The 23,924-nt window shown below is 40.4% G+C and overlaps 1 protein-coding gene across 1 annotated transcript in view; it reads right to left on the reverse strand.

Moving 5' to 3' along the window:
- Positions 1-23,924, reverse strand: part of LOC124775070 (E3 ubiquitin-protein ligase RNF13) — a 115,191-nt gene that overhangs the window by 35,313 nt on the left and 55,954 nt on the right. Inside the window, 3 exon segments of the mRNA XM_047249873.1 lie at positions 8,562-8,590; positions 8,593-8,665; positions 8,667-8,773. Coding sequence (XP_047105829.1) covers positions 8,562-8,590; positions 8,593-8,665; positions 8,667-8,773 — 209 coding nt within the window.

The raw sequence follows: 23,924 nt of genomic DNA on the forward strand, positions 1-23,924 counted from the left end.
CTTCATTATTGTTGCAATTTACCAATCACCACCTGGATATTTTGAACTTTTATTAAATAAATTGGAGTCATTGCTAAACAAAAATTAAAACAGACCATGATTTCATAATCTGTGGCGACTTCAACTTTGATTTTCTCACACAATGTAGAAAGAGAGAAGCCGCTTGAAATCTTACCACATCCCTCAATTTACAGGCTGAAATAAATGCTGCAATCTTTCTAGTCAAAGAGTTTATAGACAACTTAAAAAAAAAGTTCAATGCAGGCTTCAGTGATTGATCATCTTGACCAAATATTAAGATTGAAAATAAAGGGCAATATTGTTAACAACATGTCTTTAAGAGCCATGTGTAGAAACTACAGTCTGGATAATATAAACTACTTCAACAAATTATTAAACAAAGAAAAATGGTCATAGGTTTTTGAAATTAATGACCTAAACAAAAAAATTACCACCTTCCTCAATACACTAACCCATTTCTTTCACATTGCATAGGGGCAATCCTGGAATAATCTACTGGATCACAAGGGGAATAAGAAATTCATGCCAGTAGAAGAGGCTGCTCCACAAAATCTGTAACTTGAATAACTCCTCACATGAATTACAAGTGTACTAGAGTTCTGCATGACTCAGTAAGTGAGCACAGAATGCAAGACTGGGTGAGCGCCGCCTAACTGGATAGGCTGTGTGCAACAGTTTTTGTAGCCAAGAATAGAAGTCCTGACCAAGTCATAGCCAACGTTTGACTCCAAAAATATTAAATGATTCTATCCATGCACAACCATTCTGCTCAGGTTTTTAATTCACGGTATGTCTGTCTGTAACAATGCAGTGCAAGGTAGCTGATACAGTAAGAAGCAAGACTAAAGCCAATGCATACCCACTGAAGAAAAGCAAGGGTCTAAAAAAACAAAATATGGAATAAATTTCCATCAACAATATTAGGAAAAGAACAGATTGCTACTCATTGTCAAGGTGACCCATTGAGCTGTGGACAGGCACACTGAAAAGACTGTTACACATTATAGCTTTTGGCCAAAGCTTCCTCCTTTTTCTTTGCTGAAGAAGGTTTTGGCCGAAAGCTATAACATGTAACTGTCTTTTTGTTGTGCCTGTCTGCAACTTAATGTGTCATCTTTACAGTGAGTAGCAATCTATCCTTTTCCTAACATTTTTGACATTCTGACCTGGAGTCTCCAATGTTTGATAAATTTCTGTCAGTTGCAGATGACAACAGCAAGTCTATTGGGTATGTACCATGCATAAACAGTCCTACACTGTATCATTTCCAGCTGGTAAAGAAAGATTTAAAGAAACACAATTATAAGAAACTGCAAACAAATGCAGTTCCTCCAGGAAATCCAGCAGTAATATAGAATGGCATAAAAGCAAAGTGAGTTGCAATGTGTTTCAAAGATGTGAGGCCTTTTAATGCTGATTCTGATGAAGATTCCAAAGAAATAGGCCAAGAATTAATAAATATGGAGAAATCATTGTTTCATGTGTTATGCCACATTCCTCTACAATAAGCAGACATGTCAAAGAACAGGCTAATGCAACTGAAAACTGCAAAATGTCTTATGTGATTACAGAAAATATTAATAAAACTTGTGCTGTGACAGTTGATTTGTCAACTGATTCGCACAATTGGGTGCACTGCTTGACGCTAACAGGACATTACATAAACACAAATTAGTCTCTTATCGATAATATTTTATTTCCAGTTAAATTCTTGTGTGTCAGGAAGACAGGACTAAACGTTATGAAACAAACAGAAGAACGGACAGCCGAGTAGAGCATATCGCCAGACACGTTGCATAATTTTGTTTTTGTTCCACACCAGTGCGCCAATATGATAAAAGCTTTGGAAAATCACAAACTACTTCCTTGTGCTGCTCATAGTGTATACAGAGCACTTATCTACACTTTTGGTGAAGATTGCTTATTGGTTAATTGTGATCCAAACATCACAGCAGCAATAAATACTGGAAAAAGGCACATCTCTAAAACAAGAAGTCATCACATGCCAGAAAACTTTGTACACTATGTTACAGTCCTTATGCAATCAGTATAATGAAACTGTTGCTCTACTGAAGGAAAAGAATTTCGCTTACAGATTACAGAGATACGATAATGAGAGTTGCAAAAAGAATTGTGGAGGTGTAAAAGAACCTTCAATTCCATTAGTTGTTCTTTGGTTTCGTAAAGTTCAACAAATATACAGTGTCAATGAGCATGTGACGAATTTAACTGTTGTTATAAGTATAGTGCATGCCGTGAACATCAATCACAATAATTTCAGCCTAAAAACTATTTCTGAACACATGTCAGATTATAAACTAATTACATATGGGGTACATCAAAGAACAGTAATGCGACCTTTTATGTTCATCTGTATATCAATGATTTAAGCTTAAAGTGAATGCTCATAAAACAATCATATTTGAGGATGACACCACAATTTTATTAAAACAGGAAAGTAAGGAAGAACTACAGCAATCACTAAACTCTCTAACAACTATAAACGAGTTGGTAGCAGTATGGAAAACAAATTCTTAGGACTACATCTGCAAAGCAATGTAAAATGGAACAAACATGTAGAATACCTTAACACAAAATTGATCAAGCTCTACAATCTCCTTTGTTCACGAAACTCTTGTGATAGTGAGAAAAAGAGTATAGAGTGGATATCGTGCCTACTTTAATTCTTGTCTTAAATACTGGGTCACTTTTTAGGGAAACTTTATAGCACCTATCAGCACTTTCAAAACAGAGCCATCAGAATCATGTCTGGATGCAACCCTAGAGACTTATGATAACCTCTACTTAGAATCTCTGGCATTCCTCCTTAACCATGTATCACTGTTATCCTATCCTCATTCCTTCACAACCTCAAGACCCTCCTTCCATCTGCTTCACCTGGTCCTCACCAACCTTTGTGGATATGGACCCCCATCTCTTTGATGCTCCAACCACACTTCTGTCCACATTAAACCTACTAACTGCCAACAGTCCCTGCATTTTGACAGCTGTCATTCCTTCCACACCAAAAAATCCCTCCCCAAAACAGCCACCCGTGGATGGGTCATCTGCGGTGATAAGAACTCCATTGCCCACTATGCTGAAGGGCTCACAAAGGCCTTCAAGACAGACACTACCCTCCCTCATCCCCCAGACCTAGTCTACAAACAGATTTCCCATAGCATATCCTCACATCTGAATCCTCCTACCTCCCCCAAGAATCCGCAACAAAAGAGCACCCTCCTCATCACTCAATATCATCCTGGACTGGAACAACAGAACCATATCCTTCATCAGGGCTTTGATTATTTCTCACCATGCCTTAAACAAGATACAACCTACCCAAGGTCCTTCCCACCCCATCACATGCTTATCTTACCCATCTGAGGCCAGACCACCTGTGAAAGCAGCCATGTCAACTACAAATTCTGCTGCAAATACTGCAAAGCTTTTTATATTGTTGTGACTACTAACTGGCTGTCCAACACGATGAATGGCTATGACCAAACCGCTGCCAAGAACAAAGGTGACCACCCAGTGGTACAACGTGTAGTTCAACATAAAATGCTTGAATTCAATGGCTGCTTCACCATCCGAGCCCTCTGGATCCTACCCTCCACCACCAGCTTTTCTGAATTGTGCAGATTGGGGGGGGGGATCCCTACAACATATCCTTTGGTCCCACAGTCGTCCTAGCCTCCATCTGCGGTAACGCCCTGTCCCCACACCCTCCACCAAAGTTTTCCCTTCCTTCATCCTGCCATCCCCTCCAGATTCACGTCCCCATGTCATTTTAAGCGTGTGACAGTCCCCTCCACCTCTACGATAACCGTCCATCAAATACCTAGCCCAAGCACTTGCCTCCCCTCCCTCCTGTATTCCTTGCTGTCAAACTGGCTGACATCCTCCAAGCCCTCCCCTGCCCCCTCTCCCTCTACCCATACCAACCAACACAACTCCCACTCCAGCCTAATTCACCTGTCAAAATGCAACACAGGCATGTTGTGTCCCGCAAGTGCCATGTAGGCATACGTGTGTGTGTGTGTGTGTGTGTGTGTGTGTGTGTGTGTGTGTGTGTGTGGAGGGGTGGGGGGGATCATGTAGGCACGTGCACAGGTGAGCTAGTCAACTACTCAATGCCTCTACTTTCTCTCCTATGCTCTGAAGCATTTATGGAAACCATTGTTAATGTTGTTGTTGTTGTTGTTGTTGTTGTGCTCTTCAGTCCGAAGTTTGGTTTGATGCAGCTCTCCATGCTACTCTATCCTATTCGAGCCTCTTCATCTCCGAATAACTACTGCAACCTACTTCCTTCTGATTCTGCTTACTGCATTCATCTCTTGGTCTCTCTCTACGATTTGTACCCCCTACTCTTCCCTCCAAAACTAAATTGGTGATCCCTTGATGTCTCAGAATGTGTCCTATCAACTGATCCCTTATTTTGGTCAAGTTGTGCCACAAATTTCTTGTCCCCCTCAATTCTATTCAATACTTCCTCATTAGTTACGCGAAACACCCAACTAATCTTCAGCATTCTTCTGAAGGACCACATTTCAGAAGCTTCTATTCTCTTTTTATCTAAATTGTTTATCGTCATGTTTCACTTCGATACATGGCTACACGCCAGACAAATAACTCCAGAAAACACTTCCTAACACTCAAATCTATATTCAGCGCTACCAGATTTCTCTTCTTCAGAAATGCTTTTCTTGCCATCGCCAGCCTACATTTTATATCCTCTCTATTGTAGCCATCTTCAGTTATTTTGCTGCCCAAATAGCAAAACTTATCTACTACTTTTAGTGTCTCGTTCCCTAATCTGATTCCCTTAGCATCACCCGATTTAATTCGACTACATTCCATTATCCTCGTTTTGCTTTTGCTGATGTTCATTTTATATCCTGCTTTTAAGACACTGCTCTTCCAAGTCATTTGCTGTATGTGACAGAATTACAATGTCATCAGCAAACCTCAACTTTTTTGCCCCTTCTTTTCCCTGAACTTTAATTCCTATTCCAAATTTTTCTTTGGTTTCCTTTATTGGTTGCTCATTATACAGATTGAATAATATGAGGGATAGGCTACAACCCTCCCTCACTCTCTTCTTAACCACTGTTTCCCTTTCATGCTCCTCGACTTATATTAACTGCCTTTGGTTTCAGAAGAAGTTGTAAATAACCCTTTGCTCTCCGTATTGTACCCCTGCTACCTTCATAATTTCAAAGACAGTATTCCAGTCGACATTGTCAAAAGCTTTCTCAAAGTCTGCAAATGCTATAAATGTACATTGGCTTGCCATTCTTCTGTGAAGAATTTGTGCTAGTATTTTGCAACCACGGCTTACTGAAATGATAATTCAGTAATTTTCACACCCGTCAGCAACTAATGTTTTGGAACTAGAATTACAACATTCTTCTTGAAGTCAGGGTATTTCTTTTGTCTCGTACATCTTGCACATCAGATGAAAACCCTTATATTCCTTAAAAAAAATGTAATAGGTATGGGCAGTAGATTGCTAAAGACTGATATTCATAATCACTTTATCAGACAAAACAGAAACTTACTCATGAACCAAATCAGCACATCCCTGTAGCAAAACAGTACTTTCCACATGGGTGTCAAACTTTATAACAAACTTCCCAAAAGCATAAAAGCAATTACAGATGCCAAAATCTTTAAAGTCTTATTTACAGCATCATTGCTTTTACTCCAGTGAAGAACATTTAAATTCATGAAATGTACTCTACAAATATTCAATGTATGAAATGTATTATTTATAATTTTAAATAAATGTGCATCAAAATCACTTTCACCTCTATACTTGCAAACTGACTTGTCCAATATCTTACACAGCTAAGCTGCTTTTGTAGGAAACAGGATCAATAAAATACAACGTAACACAAAAGTGTGACTCCTGTATGGAAGCAAGTCAAATGAACTTCACTCCATATTCTCAGTTGAAAGAAAGCAAAATGTGTTTTCATAGGCTACAGAACCTTAACCATTCATTGATTTTTGGTAACTTTTCTTAGGTCTTGACCACACTTTTATTTTTCCAGCAATCCGTGTTTCGGCTTTACATCATTTTCAAAGTTTACAAAATATAACATAAAACTGTTATCAGAAGATATGAAAATATGATACAATTTAGCTACCCTAGCACATTCACAATGCTCTCATATTATTTTATTTCAGTTCTTATTTTACAATCTTTTGTAATCACAGTATTACAAACAGTTTTACAGGATTTTTAATATGTCAAGACTAATATTGTGAACCCCTTTACCCCCTCCCCCTTCTTTACCTGCGTCATGGCGATCTACACTGTTTGTTATTCACAGAAAACAGTTTATGGTCATACAACCATACAGAAGTTCTTATGTAAGTTATCTTAAGTGTGCCAACTTTAACCAATTCCCTAACAATCCTCTAGTAATCCCTATAATTTTAGTGTTTATCAGATATTTATGAATTTTTACTGATGATAGGGATTTATGTGCTGTAAGTTGTGCGAAAAAACAAGAGACTTTTTAGTTAACAGACAGTTGGCCCCAGCACCAGTCAGTTTATTCTTACAATGTATTAATTACAAAAAAAAACTGTTACACATTGTTTTGTAAAGTAATACCTTTTTGTAAGATATTGTAAAATGGTTTCCATGCTTTCTGATTAAAGCAAAATTGTGGTTGTAAACAGAAACAAATTGCAATGTGTACACGTACCCAGTGCTACCTAGCAGTTTAGTCCACTTCGCTTCCAAAATTTTCCCTTTGTAGATGTTTGCACTTGTCTCGTAATCAAGAACGTTGATGTGATACAATGTATCTATGAACAATTTTGTATAACTGATGTAACACTGGTAACCTAGGAAGCCACATTCTTGTTGTTGTAATATGTCTCTTGTTAATGTTGAAATTGTATCATATTTTCATATCTTCTGATACCAGTTTTATGTTGTATTTTGTAGCCTTTGAAAACGATGTAAAGTCAAATACATAAGGTAGGTGGAAAAATAAAAGTGTGGTCAAGGCATAAGAAAAATTATCAAATGTGCGTCCAAATGGCTGCCTTGTCTCATAGATTTTCATGCAAATTGCAGCATTCATTCATTGCCCTGAAAGATGTGTTAATCCACTAACACAGTCTAAACAAAAAAGTAATTCCATCCAAGTCTCACTGTGTCACAGTCTGCTCCACAATAGTCTGCTTCACCTGTGCATCACTCTCTTGCACTCTCACATGACCAGGTACCAGAATAATGGCCTGTCACTTCTTGTTGACATAATTAGAAAAGAATATCTTGAATTTTAGGGACTAAGCTGTCTCGCAGGTTTCAAGCATCGGATGAAATGCACAACATTAAAAGAATAAATATAGATGAGGAATTCCATCACTCAAGTACCCCCTTTCCTGCTTCAGCATCCTCAGGACTGTGTGAAGTTCAATGACTAAGTTAATAATTATATATGAAAGACAAATATTGAAGACAAAATTGGGGAGTATTGCAGTTGAGCTGAGCCTATTCTTAGGTCTTTCATTGCACACAATCTGAAAATTATGGTTTATTTCAAATGTAATAAGATTTGAAGCATAATTAAAACTGCAAAGACATATGTGTAACATGATTCAGAAAGCTTTATTCAGATTCCTAATAGCCTCATTGTTCTTGAGCAAATCAAGTATAAAGCACATCATGACTGGAAAACTGAATGATTCATGGACAGCAGCAAAGTAATTTTACATTGAAATAACAGATGTAATCCACGATATCACATTGCACACACTACAGACCAACATTATCAACAGCAGCTATTAACACAATAGGATGATGTTCACGTACAGACTTCAGTGCTGTTCCTATAGATTTTCCTGCGTTATCAACTCCTCTTCCATTAGGTTGTTAACTTTCCTTTCTCATGGAATCCAAAAAAGAACCTCTGTGGTTCACCAATCAACTATTTGTCCCACCCACTTCCACTGAATTATGTTCCCCAATTCTTTTGTTACTCTTCATTGTCTAGCAAATTTCTACAATGTACCCCCCTTCACCCTTGCTCCTCCGTCACTTACTGTGTAACCCTCAGTTTCAAATGGCTTGCGTATAAAAATCCAAGTTTGACTGCTGTACGTCATAACTGCTAATACACACTAATAGTAAAATTTCCTTTTAAGACAATTTTAAGCTTGGTTTTGAAAATGTATACAAAAAGCACTTCAGTCCAACTCTACTCTTCTGTTTATTTCTTTTCCTATACATCTGGTAATTGTAGGGCGCAGTGGGTGTCGCAGAAGGAAGGGCAGCAGGAGAATAAGAGTGAGTGTGAGTGTGTGTTTGGGGGGGGGGGGGGGGGGGGGAGAAAGGATAGGGAGTTACATGCGTAGGTAATCTGAAGAGAGATGCACTTTAGCAGTCATCGATGCTTTGTTTATGCATTTATTTACTGTGGCAACACCACCTCTATATAATGAATGGTCGTCTTTTTCAAGCCATATGATCTTTTACTCTCACTATAATTACTAATTTATGTGTTTTCACTTACCATGATGATAAGCATAATCAAGAAGCAGAGCCCACAATAATGGCAAAAGGCAACAGCAGAGTGGCACTTATGTTGAAAGGAATGTCATCAGTAATGACAATATAAATAACCATATTTAAAAAGATATCTGTTTTTCAGTGATGTGCCAGTTGCATCACTAACAAAAATTGATGGAATGTGGATTCCCTGAGGATGATTTGCAGTCATTGTCTCTGAAAGCATTAAAAGAAATTTCAACACTTTGTCACAAACAGCATATCACATTACCACACAGAATCTTAAATTATCACCTACTTAACAATTACATTGTGATATATAAAGTTTGTAGCAAAAATATTATGATGCCTACATTTCCTAATTTACTGACCAGCCTGCCTTAAATGAAAAAGGCAGTATTAATCAATAATTTCAATAAGTTAAAAAGCCACTCTAATTCTCTATAAATGGAAAGTCTAATATCAAAGGTATTACGAAAAGGCTAGATTCCTTCTCACCCTAAAGACGACACAATGAGTTGCAGACAGGCACAACAAAATTACAGAAACACATTTAGCTTTTAGCTGCAGCCTTCTTCGTAAAAGAAAACAGAACACACACACACACACACACACACACACACACACACACACACAGCTCCTTAGGCACACATGACCGCCATCTCCAGCAACTCGACTCGGTCCTGTATGTAACTGTCACACTAAATTGAAGCAGCAATCTCGAGCGGGGTGGCGAAGGGTAAGGAATAGCAGGTGCAGTTGGGAGGGGGGGGGGGGGGGGGGGGAGAAGAGCACTGTCTGGTGGAGTGTGCAGGGATTATAGGTGGCATGACAAGAGTGCCATGTACAGCATCCCTCCAACCAAACCCAAGCTATTTCCAACATTGAACCTTGCCTCTACCAGTTCAAATCACCATCAAACTGGGATCCTCCTCCCCCCCCCCCCCCCCCCTACCCACCTTACAGGAATTACTTACTTCCAACCTGGCCTCACAATCCCTCCACAGGTCCCTTCCTACAAACTCCAACTTTTCAGCAGAACAAAAGGGTGGCCATACACAGCCTCAGAACAAATCCTGACCAATTCATCCTATCTGCAGACAAAGATTCCACCACTGTTGTTAGGAATCACAGGGACTACCTGGCAAAAGTCCCCTGGCAATTATCCAATTCCTTCACCAATACACTCTGCTACAGTGATCCCATCCCAGAAGTCCATCATAACCTCCAATCCTTGCCTTAGGCCTTCACAGAACCTCTCCCCTGAACCCATTTCTCTTCTCACTCTCTGACACCCCCCCCCCAACACACACACACACACACACACACACACACACACACACACACACACACACACACACACACACACCTTCTACATATTCCCCCAAAATGACAAACCCAACAGTCCCTGGATGTCCCACTGTAGCTGGTTATTGTGCTGCCATTAAATGAATTTTGGTCATCACTGACCAACACCCCCTAACCAACTGTACGAAATCTAGCCTCCCACATCAAAGATACCAACCACTTCCTTCACCGGCTCTCCCCCATCTCCGCTCTTTACTTTCAGGATCCCTATTCATCACTATTGACACCACTTACCTATATGCCAACAAAGCGGTCTTGTCACTTTTAAGCACTACCTTTCCAATGTCCTTCAGACTCCAAACTTATTACCTCACTCCTTATACACCTTACTAACTTCATTCTAACACACAACTAGTTCTCCTTTGAAGCGAAGTTATACAAACAAATCTGAGGCACTGCCAGGGGCAGCTGCATGGCACCCTCCTGCACCAACCTATTTAGGGGTCATCTAGAGCACACCTTCCAGTCTCCCAGAATCCAAAACATGTGGTCTGGTTTTGGTTCACTGATGATATCTTCATGGTCTGAACTCAGGGTCAAGACATCTTATCCTCATTCCTCCACACAACCACATCATCATCTCTTCCATCTGCTTCACCTCGTCTTCCTCAAACAAGCATGCCACCTTCCTGGATGTTGACCACCTCCTCTCTGATAGCCTCATCCACACTTCTGTGCACATTAAACCCATCAATAAAAGTACCTGCATTTCAACAGCTGACATTCCTGCAACACCAAAAAATCTCTCCCATGTAGCCTGTCCACCTGGGGATGGTGTATCTGCTACGACAGAAACTCCCTTGCCCAGAAGCTGAGAGTCTCACCAAGTCCTTCAAAGACAGGCACTATACCCCAGACTTAGTCCACAAACAGGTCTCCTGTGACACTTCCCCTCACACCCCCAACACTTGCACTGCTCCCAAGAATCAGCCACAAAGGAGTGCCCCCTTCATCACCCAGTACCACTCCTGACTGGAACAACTGACCCACATCCTTAACCAGGGTTAGATTAACTATCTTCATGCCCTGAAATGAGGGGCATCCTACCAGAGATCCCTTGCCATCCCTCCTAAAACACCTAATCTCAACAGCATCCTAGTCCATCGCTTTGCCACTCCCAATCCCAGCCCCTCGCCACAGGATAACATCCCTGTGGAAGAGCCAGGTGCAAGACCTGTCCAATCCATACACCCAACACCTCTTATTCCAGTCCTCTCACAGGCTTATCCTACACCAACAGAGGCCAGGCCATCTGTCAAAGCAGCTATGTCATTTACCACCTCTGCTGCAATCAGCTTTTTGTACTGGTATGAGTACTAACTAGCTATCCACCAGGATGTGCGACCACTGCCAAAACGTGGCCACGAGCAAAGTAGACCACCCTGTGGCACATCATGCAGCTGAGCATAACAGGCTTGATTTCAATGGCTGCTACACTAACCGAGCCTTCCGGATCTTTCCCTCCACCACAACATTTTCTGAACTGCACAGATTGGAGTTATCCTTACAACACATTCTCCAATCACATAATCATCCCAGTCTCAACCTACAATAACATACTGTCCCCACACTCTCCATCCAACAGTTTCCAACCCCTCCTTCCTATTCTTTCTTCCTATTGTCCACCCTCTGTGTATGCCACCCCCTGCCAACACACCCACCAATCTTCCCTCACTTCTCTCATTTTTCACTCTGTCTTCCCCACCTCAGTGCCCCACAGCCTCCTGATGCTGCCCCTGACATCTAGTCCCTGCATGCTCTGCCCCTCCTCCCCTTCTATCACTTTCCCTTCCCCTCCCCTTTCCTGCCCCCTCCAGATTGCTATTCATGTGACAGCCACATTCCGGTCAGAACTGCCAGTGGTAACCGACATGTGTGCATGAAGTGTGCTTGCTTGTGTGTGTGTGTGTGTGTGTGTGTGTGTGTGTGTGTGTGTGTGTGTACTTTTTTGCAAAAGCCTTTGGCCGAAAGCTAAATGTATAACAGTCTTATCATTGTGCCTGTCTGCAACTCAACACATCAGCTTTACATAAGCAGCAATCCATTCTTTTCCTAATATTGTTGACATTGTAATTCTCTTGTTCATATTCACCTAGCATGGTAATTCTGCTAATAAACCTAAAAACTATTACAAGTGAGAAATGAGCACAAATTTCAATGAAAAGTATGATAAAAAATGCATTTTCTCATTTTAATGATTAAAAAAGTTGATACAGTTATCAGTGTAATAATGATAAATTATAATCAAGAGGTCAGATGTGTGACATCCACATTGTATAGTAAATGTAACAGAAATGATAAATCTGAACTATAGCTACTGCAGAGAACAAGCTGCAAAAGATGTATTAGGATTAAAAAGCAAAATGGTACATCACTATAGATGGACAGATGTTAGTAAAAGAAAACATGGTTGTGTCATGGGTGCCGTGAAAATGAACTGAGCCTCAAATTTGACAGAAATGAACTTACTTCTTAGTTACTGGACAAAGTACAGAAATCAAAACATAAACATTATACTAAAATGAAGAATAACAGTTGTTTAGTTGAAGAAGTCGATAACTTACAAGGAATACTGTTTGAGCTAAGAGAGAAAACATAAGTTTTGAGTTCATAAAATAAATTTTAGTCCTACAAAGAAAACGTATAACTGCAAAAACTCTGTGTTGAGACTCCAAAAACAAAAAGTGCACCAAGTCTAGACACAGAGGCAAAAGGAAGCTCACTAAAGAAGAACTAAGCATTTGTATATGTTGATAGCAATGGTAAACCAATATCTTGTCAAATCAATAGCAACAAGACAGTATTCATATCTTGAAAAATTCAACAACACTGCAGAAGCAACTTCCAGGAAAACAAGAAAACATAATCACAACACAGTTATATTGGCAAATAGCAACAGAAGTACTGCTGAAACTATGTGTTATGAGACAGTATGTTGAGGCAGTAAGTTTTGTGAAACAGAGAGACCTCAAGGTGAACTAGCATTGATCCTGGTATCCAGTGTATTCTTGTAACAGCTGAATCAAATGATACCTACTAAATGCACTAGATAAAGATGCTCACTGTTTATGTGAAATACTCTATGTTCTAGTTAAGCATCAATTAATTGTCCCCAAGACAGGGCTTTGCAAGGTTTTCTGTTTAAATGAAGAAATTAAGAAAGCACATAGATTCTATAGCAAATCGGCCCAGCCTTCCTACAAATAACACAGCCAGGCAACACTACACAAATCACTGCAAGCAATTAAATGGAAAGAGACAATCTCACACAACCCAAATATGTGCATATAATCAATAAAGAACACTCCATTTCTGTGTGTACAGTTTCCAGGCCCTTAAGTCAAACTACTCACAAGACCTCAAAATGTGAAACAGTGGACTGCAGCCCCAACCGTCTGTCCTTTTATGTGTCTCACAACTTAAACAGAAGAGCAAATAGCCTGCTTGCTGATAATGAAAGTAAGTATGGATTGACATCTACAGCACCTATGAGAGAGAATACAGGTACTGCTAGTGGTGGTATCCTGAGACCAAAGAGACCTGGAGCTTTAAGTGAGAATTTTTAAGGCATCCTGTCAGTAAACAAAGACCCTGGAGCACCATACATATGAAAAAAGCACACAAGTATACTTCACTGGCAGGCAGAGAAACAGCAGAGATGCTAACAGCACCCATCCTTGCACATAAATCCCGGACAGAGTGAGTCGGCAGTGGAAGGAGGAGGACATGAGATGCTGGACACACGCACATGTCTGAGCACTGACTGAGTAGAGAATGCTAGATCAGGAGGAGGGGGTGAAGGAGATGTAGTCCCTGCACCAGTGCCTTGGCAATCAGCTTCTGTGCATCTGATGATGGCAACAAGGTCACTTGCTGAAATATTATGCCCACTGGAAAATGACATCCGGTTACTCATCCATGAACTCTTTGGTCACGAATTATGGCAGGAGACACTGAAGAATCACAGTATACTCCTAGTTACTGGTCCAAAGATCTTTCTGGTAATTCAAGTATACATCAAAAAGAAATGATCAGCTTTAGTGCTGCAGACAAATGATATTCATTACAGTGTAACAGAGTAATGGGAGAGCATTCAAGTTAAAGACTACAATTAGAATACTTTAACAGTACATTCAGTACATAAATAATAAAAAAAGATAAACTAGAGGTAATACTACAGGAGTATAAGCCAAAAGTTTTAGTAGCAGATATGGAGTAAAAGAAAACCATATGGAGGTTTGTAACTGAAAATCACATAATTGTAAGTAAGTACCTACTGTACAATAATACACAAAGAAGGTGGTGCTACCATATCTTCTAGCTAAGTATCAACCGAAAAAATGCTATGTGTATCACAAAATGTGCCAAAGCAATAAGTTTTAATACCACAGAAGGGGAAACAATATATGCACGCAAAAGCTGCTGCGCATTAGATTTGTAACTATGTAAAATAAAAATGTCCTCTAGCAGTTTAAACTTACAGGTCATGAACTTACAGATTGTTAGTTTAAATATTGTCGGGGATTTGACTACAGACACAAGGGACAACACAGCCAACAGTAGTACGACACTGAACTGCAGCATACGTACCACCTAATAATACACATAGATAAACCCATCAAAGTGAAAGAGTATATGTAGTATCAAACATACCTTCTACTGTATGTCTGGGAAGTAAACTCCACACTGACAGATCAGTTTTCTACTACTACTACTACTACTACTACTACTATGCATGGTAACAAAGGCTGGTGGATGCAAAAAGAAAATATGGGAGGACATTATACAAGCCAACTAGAGAAACAATTTTAATAACACAAATGATAAGGGGGAGGGAGAGAGGGAGGGAAGGAGGAGAGAGGGAGGGGGGGAGGGGGGAGGGAGGAATTGTGACCGGAGAGGTAATTCATGCAAGAAATAAATGAAGTGCAATATGATAACATAAAAAATGAATCACTGAACATTCTACATAAAATGTACTGCAGATTCTTCAGCAAAACAAAAGCATTTTTCATTAAGAAGGTTACAAATAAAGCAGAGAACTTCGTGATGCTGGAATGTTTGCAAAAGTTGGCTTAAAGGAGACAACCAGAACTATTTTCAAATGGTGCCACACTGTTGCACAGCAACACACAACTTCATGCAGCCTTGGTTACTCTTAATTTGGTCCAGCAATTCCGACGGACTGTGCCACAGCACCTTGCATCAGCTGTGATCTCTCACTAGCGATTTTCACCTATTTCAACCGCTAAAAAATCACCTGGATGGCCACCACTTCAGGATTGGTGCTGATGTTCAGAAAGCTGTTAACTGGTTCCAGGAGGCATGAGACTAAACAGAGGAAGAAAAATGAGAGTGTAAATGAATGGAGTAAAGTGGGAGGCATGTGTGCAGGGTTAGCAGAGGTTGCAGCGATGGGAGTGGGGAATCGAAGGATGTCACGCAAGACAAGTACCCACTACATAATCTGATATTGGAAAAAAAAAAAGATAGAGATGACACAGGCTGCGAAGCAACTATTGAATATAAGCATGTTGTGCTCAGCAGCTAGTTCTGCTATTGGTGGTTACCTTTCCTCTTGCCCACAATTTTTGGCGATGGTCATTCATTTGAGTGTTGGTAATTGCGGCCATATAAATAGCTGTGCATGCAAAATATACAGGAGAGCCAGTTATAACACAGCTGATTTCTCAGATGACACTCTATAATAGGGTAGGATATATATGTGGCACAACTGGAATGTGATGTGCTAGATGGGTGCAAAAGACAGATTTTGTACCTGGATATTCCACAGGGGCACATTCTATGTGGCAAGTGGTTGGGGACACATACAGTGTAATGATGGATAAAAATATTTTGTATACTGAATGGATTACAGAATACCATCTCATGGTAGGTGGGAAGGATTTACGGCATGATAAGAGGTAGCTGAAGCAGTGGAAATGTATGCTGTTAAACTGTCAGTGTACAGCAGGTAACTGGTGATGGTGGTGAGAGGAGGCAACCATTCCCAGCTGGTTGATGGGGGAAGTTGGAGAATTAGTGGCATGTGACGATGTGGCATAGGAGATCAGCATGCAGTCTGCTTTTCACCTGGTGATGATTGCCTATGGAAGGTATTAGCAAGGCAGCCACGATAGTGTAGGTGGACCAGTCATGGTTGGCCAGACTATATGAGAGAGACTCCTAGTGGCCAAGGATAACAGGTATCAACATGGAGGCACTGTTGACGTTTTATATGGAGATTCCAGCCTTGTTGCTGTGTGATATTATTTTTTATTTCTTTCCCTTTCACTATAGATCTGGTTCGGCTAAATTGCCATTATCAAGTGACATGCAGTACTTACATATATATTGTCTAGGTGGACTGACATACACATAACATTGTTGGCAACTATATTTTGACTGTCACTCAGTATTTGTTGAATTAAGGTGCTGATTAATTTGTTATGAAGTAATTTGATAGTTTTGCAGCTGCAATGTCATATGTTTACAAAGTATAAGCACTGTTGTACACATGTTATATACATTATTTGGTTGCACGTGTATCTATGGTTGCTGTATGTTCATAGTAGTTTATGTTTATAATGATTTTAAGAGCTACAAATTTATGGGTTTTTATTGGGTAGGCATTTTTTGTTTTAACGTGTATGCTTTTGTTAACTTTTCGAAAAAAAAAAAAAAAAAAAAAATCATAAATTACAAGTCTCATACATATTGTGTTGAGTCTCTGACATACGCAAGTATTTCATAAAATTTCAATGGATCCTATCATGAATCAAAGGGTCCTCTCATGAACATTCTCGAGAACTTTAAGTTTATACACACGTAAGAAACCAACTACAAGACATACTGAACAAACTGATGGATCTTAAACATCACTGCCATTTAAAAAATGTTACTGAGATACTCAAAAAAGAAAAGCTATAAATTCAAAACACTGTGTACTGCCAAAGCGGATGCATACTACTGGAAAACCTTAACACTCCTGCTCATATACATACTCTGGAAACATTATGTAAGAGTGTCAACAAAATATGTACGGGAATGTTATAATGTACAAATTTTTTTTAAGCAGAAGAAACAAAAGCACTCACATGAAATAAAAAACATCTAGCCAATAAACACCTATAAATTAATAGCAGCTACGACTGCTATAAACATAGACTACTGCGACATATAGCAAATACAGATATACACTCAGCCAAATAATGTATATATAATCTGTATAATGGCTTGTAATTTGTAAACAAATGACACCATAGTTGCAAAACTGTCAAATTACTGTCACAATTTATTAATTAGCAACTTAATTCAGCAAATATAGAACAACAGTCAAAATACAGTTACTAACAATGTTATTTGTATGTCAGACTGTCTAGATAATACAGAATGTGGTGCGGGAACTTCCTTATTTAAAAAACTCATAAATCAGAAAGTATAAGAGACATCAATTTAATTCTTTTTTCTTTACAAAAAGTAACATCTAAAGTTTTATTCCATTAAGTTTTGAAAATGATATCAGAAAGGTGGCCTCCCTTCTGGTCAATGCTTTTGGAGAGTCGAAATCGGAAGTTTTGGTCCACTTTTTCCAACCTATCTCTGTCGATGTTGGCAATAGTAACACGAATATTGTTCCATAGCTCAGCCAGGGTCTGCAGACAATTGGTATACACCAAGGACTTGAGATAGTCCGATATGAAAATGTCACATGGCGCTAAATATGGTGAGCTTGCTGGCCACTGGGGATTGCCCCTCAAAGAGATGAGATGATCGGGGAAGTGTTCGCGCAACATGGTTGTCGATGTTCATGCCATGTGAGCTGTGGTACCATCTTGTTGGAACCAGACATCACCCACACCAATTTCTTCAATTTCTGGAAGAAAAAACCATTCAATCATGTGAACATAATGCTCAAAAGTGACCGTCACAGCCTTATCATTCTCTTTGAAAAACCATGGGCCAATAATGCAAACTTTAGATAGTGCACACCAAACAGTCACATGTTCTGTACACTGGGGCTGCTCAATAAGTATTCGGGATTTCGTGCCACTCCAATTCCACATATTTTGTTTATTCATGCAGCCTGACAAATGAAAATGTGCCTCGTCGCTGAAGAACACTAAGGCATTATGAGGCAGCTCATCAATCAAGGCTTCACACACATTTTTTCGGGAAACAAAATCATGGATAAAGTGTGTGCACCATGACAGTTTATACATATGAAATTTCAACTCTTCATGAAGAATTCGTCTCACTGTGCATTCATTCATAAATTGCAAGGGTAGCTGTATGTTTGGATGAATTTAAAATCGACATCCTTATCCTCTCGATTTTTACAGGCATTCTGGTCGTTCTTGAAGGTCCTGGTTTCTTTTTTTGCACACTTCTAGTATTCATAAAGGTGTCTACCAACATAACAATTGATTTCCCATCAGGAACATGACCTGCAGGCACGATGTTGAACTGTTTCCTGAATGCACGCTAGGTTCTGATGACATTCCATTCAAAAAGTAGGCTGCAACGGCGAATGCATGTTCCTCTGTTGCCCACTTCATGAATGCTACTACTAAACTAACCTTTTCTTAAAAAAACATGTTAAGTCTCACACGTCTGACTGCACTCAAACCCATGCAACAATGAGTATCAGTCTCTGTGTGCTATGTGTTTCAAATGAGGAAGTTCCCACGCCACACCCTATATATACTTAAGTAGCAATCCATGCGCAATGTTCTTCTGTAACTTAAAAATGTATAATGAAAATAACGTCACCTGCATTATACCACAGGTCACTTGATAATGCAAATTTAACCAAAACAGATCTGTAGTGAAAGGCAAATTAATAAAACTAAATATCACAAAGCAGTAAGTCTGGACATTCCTTATAAATATGTCACTTGCTGAGTTGTACTACACTGTTGGCCTACGGAACATAAGTTGCACTGTTGATGATTTGTGAGCTTCATTTGGACAAAGGTTTTTATGGAGCCACTGGAAAGGTGAAGGCCAGCCTCCAGGAAGATGGCTCACTGGGCTGAGGAAAACTGAAATGCGTCTCCACTTTGATAGGTGCCACACATTCCACACAAAATAGTCTTTCAGTTGTGCCACCACCTTGACATGGCACATCTGCAGTGCAGATTCCCAATGTACTGAAGGTCATAATAAAATGTAAAGGGATAGATAAAAGATCTACTCACTAAGTAGCAGCAGGGGAATAAACTTTTACAAGCTTTCAGAGCCAGTGGGTCCTCCTCCTGGCAGAAAATTTGAAGGGGAAGGAAGAGGGATGAAGGAAAAGGGCTGGAGAGGTTTCGGGAAAGGGGTACTGTTCAGAAAAGTCACCCAGAACCCTGGGTCAGGGGAGACTTACTGGACGAGATGAGAAGGTAAAGTCATAATAAGGAATTCACAGAGAGGATCTTCCAACCTAGTCCACATACAGGTTTTCCATGCTATTTCAACACAACTCTGAATTTTCCAACTGCCCCATGGACACAGCTGTTAAGAAATCTTCTCCCCCTCCCCACATTAACTAATATCATCCAAGAATGCTAGGCCTTCATCTACTTTTCACCTCATTCTGAAATGAGCAACATGCTTCCAACAATTCATTCCACCTTTCCCAAATTGGTATTCCACTGCCTACGCAATCTATGAAACATTCTAGACAGTAGTTATTCCACAACAGTACAGTACAAGAACCATGTGCAAGACACCCTAACCAACCACCTGTGGCAGTAGTCATATCATATACCAACTCCTCATCTACATATGCGATCCACAAGTCACTGTACTGTACATTGCATGGCAGATGACTCCTCATATCACTGCCCGTAATTCCCTTTCCTGTTCCACTCACAAATGGAGGCATGGAAACACATCTGTATGCATGCTTCTTCACAGGACCCGATTTATCTTATCTAATCTTCATGGTTAACAGCAGAAGCATTCTGCAGTCTGTCACATATGCCAGTTCTCTAACCTTTCTCAAAAGTGTTTAGTGAAAAGCAAATAATCTTTCCTCAGGGAATCCCACTGGAGTTGACATGGTATTTCTGTAACACATTTTGATGAAACCTACTGGTAACAAATCTAGCAACATGCTTCTGAGATGCTTCACATCTTCCTTTAATTCGATCTCATGAGGACAAAAAAAGTACACAAGAATGGATCATAGAAGTATTCTGTATGCAGTCTCCTTTATAGGTGACCTGCACTTTCCTAGAATCCTCCCAATAAATCAAAGATGACCATTTGCCTTCCCTACATCTGACGTCATGTGCTTGTTCCATACCATACCAGTTGTGAACGTTATGCGCAGATATTTAATCGATATGGCTGTGTGAGGCAGTATACCACCTATACCCTATTCAAACATAACACAATTTATTTTTACTACTCATCTGCACTTACATTTTTCCGTGCATAGAGCACGCCATCATCAGACTAAATACAAATTCTGTATAAGTCATCCTACATCCTCTTGGAGTTACTCAATGATGGCACTGTCCTGTCACTTGAAGACTGCTGCTCACCCGATACATCAGACTGTTTATGCATTTAGAGAACAAGAATGGTCCTACTACACTTTCCTGGGGTACTTTTGATGTAAATTTTGTGTCTAATGAACACTCACTGGATAACGCGCGAGGACAAAGTACTGGTATCTATTATTTAAAAGGCCTTCAAATCATCAACAAATGTCAGAAACCTGAGGACTTATTCCATACTTTTGGCCTTCTTTTTAACATTTTGTGGTGGTAGGCTCTATGTCAAACACTTTCTGGAAATCTAAGAATATAGAATCTCTTCATTCATAGTTCACAATATTGTCGCAGAAGAAGCTGAGTAGCACCATGGAGGGTCGTGAGTACAAAACTCACCTGGACTGTACAATTTTAATTTCTATGTTCAGTTCGAGGACATTCTAGATGTATTGAAAAATGTGAAAAATCATTGTACTGGAATGTTCTGTAGCTGTATATATATATACTGTATGTGTTCTGGGCGGAGTTCGCTCCGCGCTCCTGTATGTGCAAGTGCTGCATAAACCTTTGTTAAGTCAAGTCAGTGTTCGTCATTCACTGCTTACACCTATTACTATGCAACATTATTCTGGTGGAGATGCTGGGTATTGGACCCAGTGACAGCGCCCCTTATCGACAACACATTGGCTCCCATCAGGCCACGACAAAGCCACCATTTACGTGGCGAGAAATGCGAGTTTGAGCCATATTCAACCGATCGCAAATGATCGGAGACATAAGGAGAAGAGGACATTACGATGACAGCAACTGTGTGCCATCACATGAGACATCCTTCTGGGTTCTCTGGTGATGATGGCAAAGATCCAAACAAGTGACTGAAGGTATATGGGCGTATAGACAAATTTAACAAATGGGATGACACCGTGTGTTTGGCTAATGTATTTTTCTACTTGGAGGGCACTGCCAAGCAATGGTATGAGAACAATGAGGAGAAGTTCACAAGCTGGGAAGTATTCCAGGTGGAACTGCGCAAGTATTTCGGCGACACGCAACGACAGAAGTGCAAGCCTGAAGGTAAATTAAAGTGCACGGCACAGCGTCCAGGAGAAACTACAGCATCCTACTTTCAAGACGTCCTGGAGCTGTGCAAAATAGTGGATCCTAGAATGAAGGAGGAAGATAAGGTCGCACATCTCATGAAGGGTTTTGCTGAGGATATGTATCAAGCCCTACTACCGAAAGAGGTTTCGACAACAGAAAACTTCATAAAATGGTGGCAGTGTATCGAGACAATGCATCAAAAAAGAATTACACACAAGACGTTTGAGCAGCGTCCAAACATTGTATCGATGTCTGTGACGGAGGAAGCAACTGATTTCGCAAGTGTTCGTCAGATAGTGAGAGAGGAAGTTCAGAAGGCACTTGGATTGCACAGCGAGAAAAAACTGAGACACTTCAAGAGGTCATAAGGAAGGAGGTGGAACACACATTGAACCCAATCTCTCATCCTTCATTTCCCTTTAAAACGGAGAGAGAGTCGAGACCCAGGTGGAGTTACATTGCTACAATGCCGCATGAGGAACCTGTTTGGGCACCAAGCAAGACTGATATCTGGAGGACCCAGGATAACCAACCAGTATGTTTCCACTGTGGCCGACCGGGACATGTGGTGCACTATTGTCAAGAAAGGTGGCGGATATATGACAACGCCAGCACCAGAAGACAGCAGACCAATCTTAGCCGACGCCAACTCCGGGCCGACTAAGATGAACATGATGATGTGGGTGCAGGATGATGTAGGTCACCATCACCGCAAGCTAGCCACTGAAGAGGACGCTCCCCAACACACTGATCAATGTCTCCATCACCGTTTAGAAGCTCCGGCCGATCACCTAGCTGCCGCAATCTGGAAAACTAAAGGGTGTGACCTACCTTGGAGGTGAGGCGACCGAAGAAAAAAAATCCCTGGCCGTCGATCACTACAAAAATGATAGGAAACTATGGATGGATGGCTGACCAACCCAAGCTCTTGTGGACTCTGGAGCATCATATTAAGACATTTCGGAGAAGTACTGTCGCCAGTTGCAGAAAACCTTATTCGGCGACAGAAAAACATCTCTGCTGAAGGTGGCTAAGGTGTGAGAGTATAAGGGGTTATAACAGCCCTCAGAATTCATCTTCTTACAAGAGTGTAGTCATGACATCATTCTCGGATGGGACTTTTTGAAAGCTTCTCAGGCAGTTATAGATTGTGGTCACTCGAAAGATTATGCTAGGCGAGATGAGATACTGTGGACAGGAAGATGCGCATCCGAGCGTGTAGAGACTGTGTGCTGGATGAAGTGATCATTCCTGCAGTCAGTGCTAGAAAGGTAACTGTCACGTGTCATTCCATGCATCAACCCATGGATCTTGTAGTGGAATGTAAGAGAAGCATACCACTGAAGTAAAACTTGGTCATCCCAGCCTCTATCGTCTCATTTAAGAACAGATTCGGTGAATTGTGGGTAGTTAACTATCACCGAAAACCCCAGATCCTACCAAGATGCATGTGCACAGCAAACACTCAGCCATTAATTGCAGAACAGCTGAGCGTCTTAGAAACCTCCGATGCCAAGTCTGTGGGCAAAATTGGCACTACCACTACGAGACAAGATCTTCTGGCTCGACTATCACCAGATCTCACTAAGGAACAACAGGAGAAGGTACTTGCCACTCTTCAAGCGTTCTCTGAATGCTTCAATCCAAGGTGAAGAGCAAATCAGACAAATCGAGGGTGAAGCGCCAGATTAGCACTGGAGACCATCAACCAATAAGCCAGAGAGCATACCATGTGTCAGCAACGGAACGTCAAATAATTCATGACGAAGTAGAAAAAAATGATGAAGAATGACATCCTTCAGCCTTCGCAAAGACCATGGTCGTCACCAGTGGTTCTTGTCAGGAAGAATGATGGCAGTTGGCACTTTTGTGCTGATCACAGGAAGCTAAATAAGATAACTAAAAAGGATGTTTACCCTCCTCCACGAACTGACAATACACTAGATTGTCTGAAGGGGGCTAAGTTTTTCTCAACCACGGACATGTACTTGGGATACTGGCAAATCAAAGTTGATGAGGCTGATCGTGAGAAAACTGCATTCATCACTCCTGAGGGCCTGTATGAGTTTAAGGTAATGCCGTTTGGTTTGTGTAATGCACCAGCAAGTTTTGAACGGATGATGGATAATCTTCTAAGGCACTTGAAGTGGACGATGTGTCTTTGTTATTTAGATGACATTATTGTGTTCTCAGAGACATTTGATGTGCATATAATAAGACTGAGGGCCGTTCTTAAGTGTCTCCAACAAGGCGGACTGAAACTAAATCCAAGAAATTGTCTCTTTGGAGGAAAATAAATCACAATACTTGGACACCTTGTGTCAAACGAAGGTGTGTGGCCAGACCCAGAAAAGGTGAGATCTATAACGGAATTTCCTATCCCTAAAAGTATTAGGGATGTGAGAAGC

This window comes from Schistocerca piceifrons, chromosome 2, assembly GCF_021461385.2.
Source record: "Schistocerca piceifrons isolate TAMUIC-IGC-003096 chromosome 2, iqSchPice1.1, whole genome shotgun sequence".
NCBI classification, from domain to species: Eukaryota; Metazoa; Arthropoda; class Insecta; order Orthoptera; family Acrididae; genus Schistocerca; species Schistocerca piceifrons.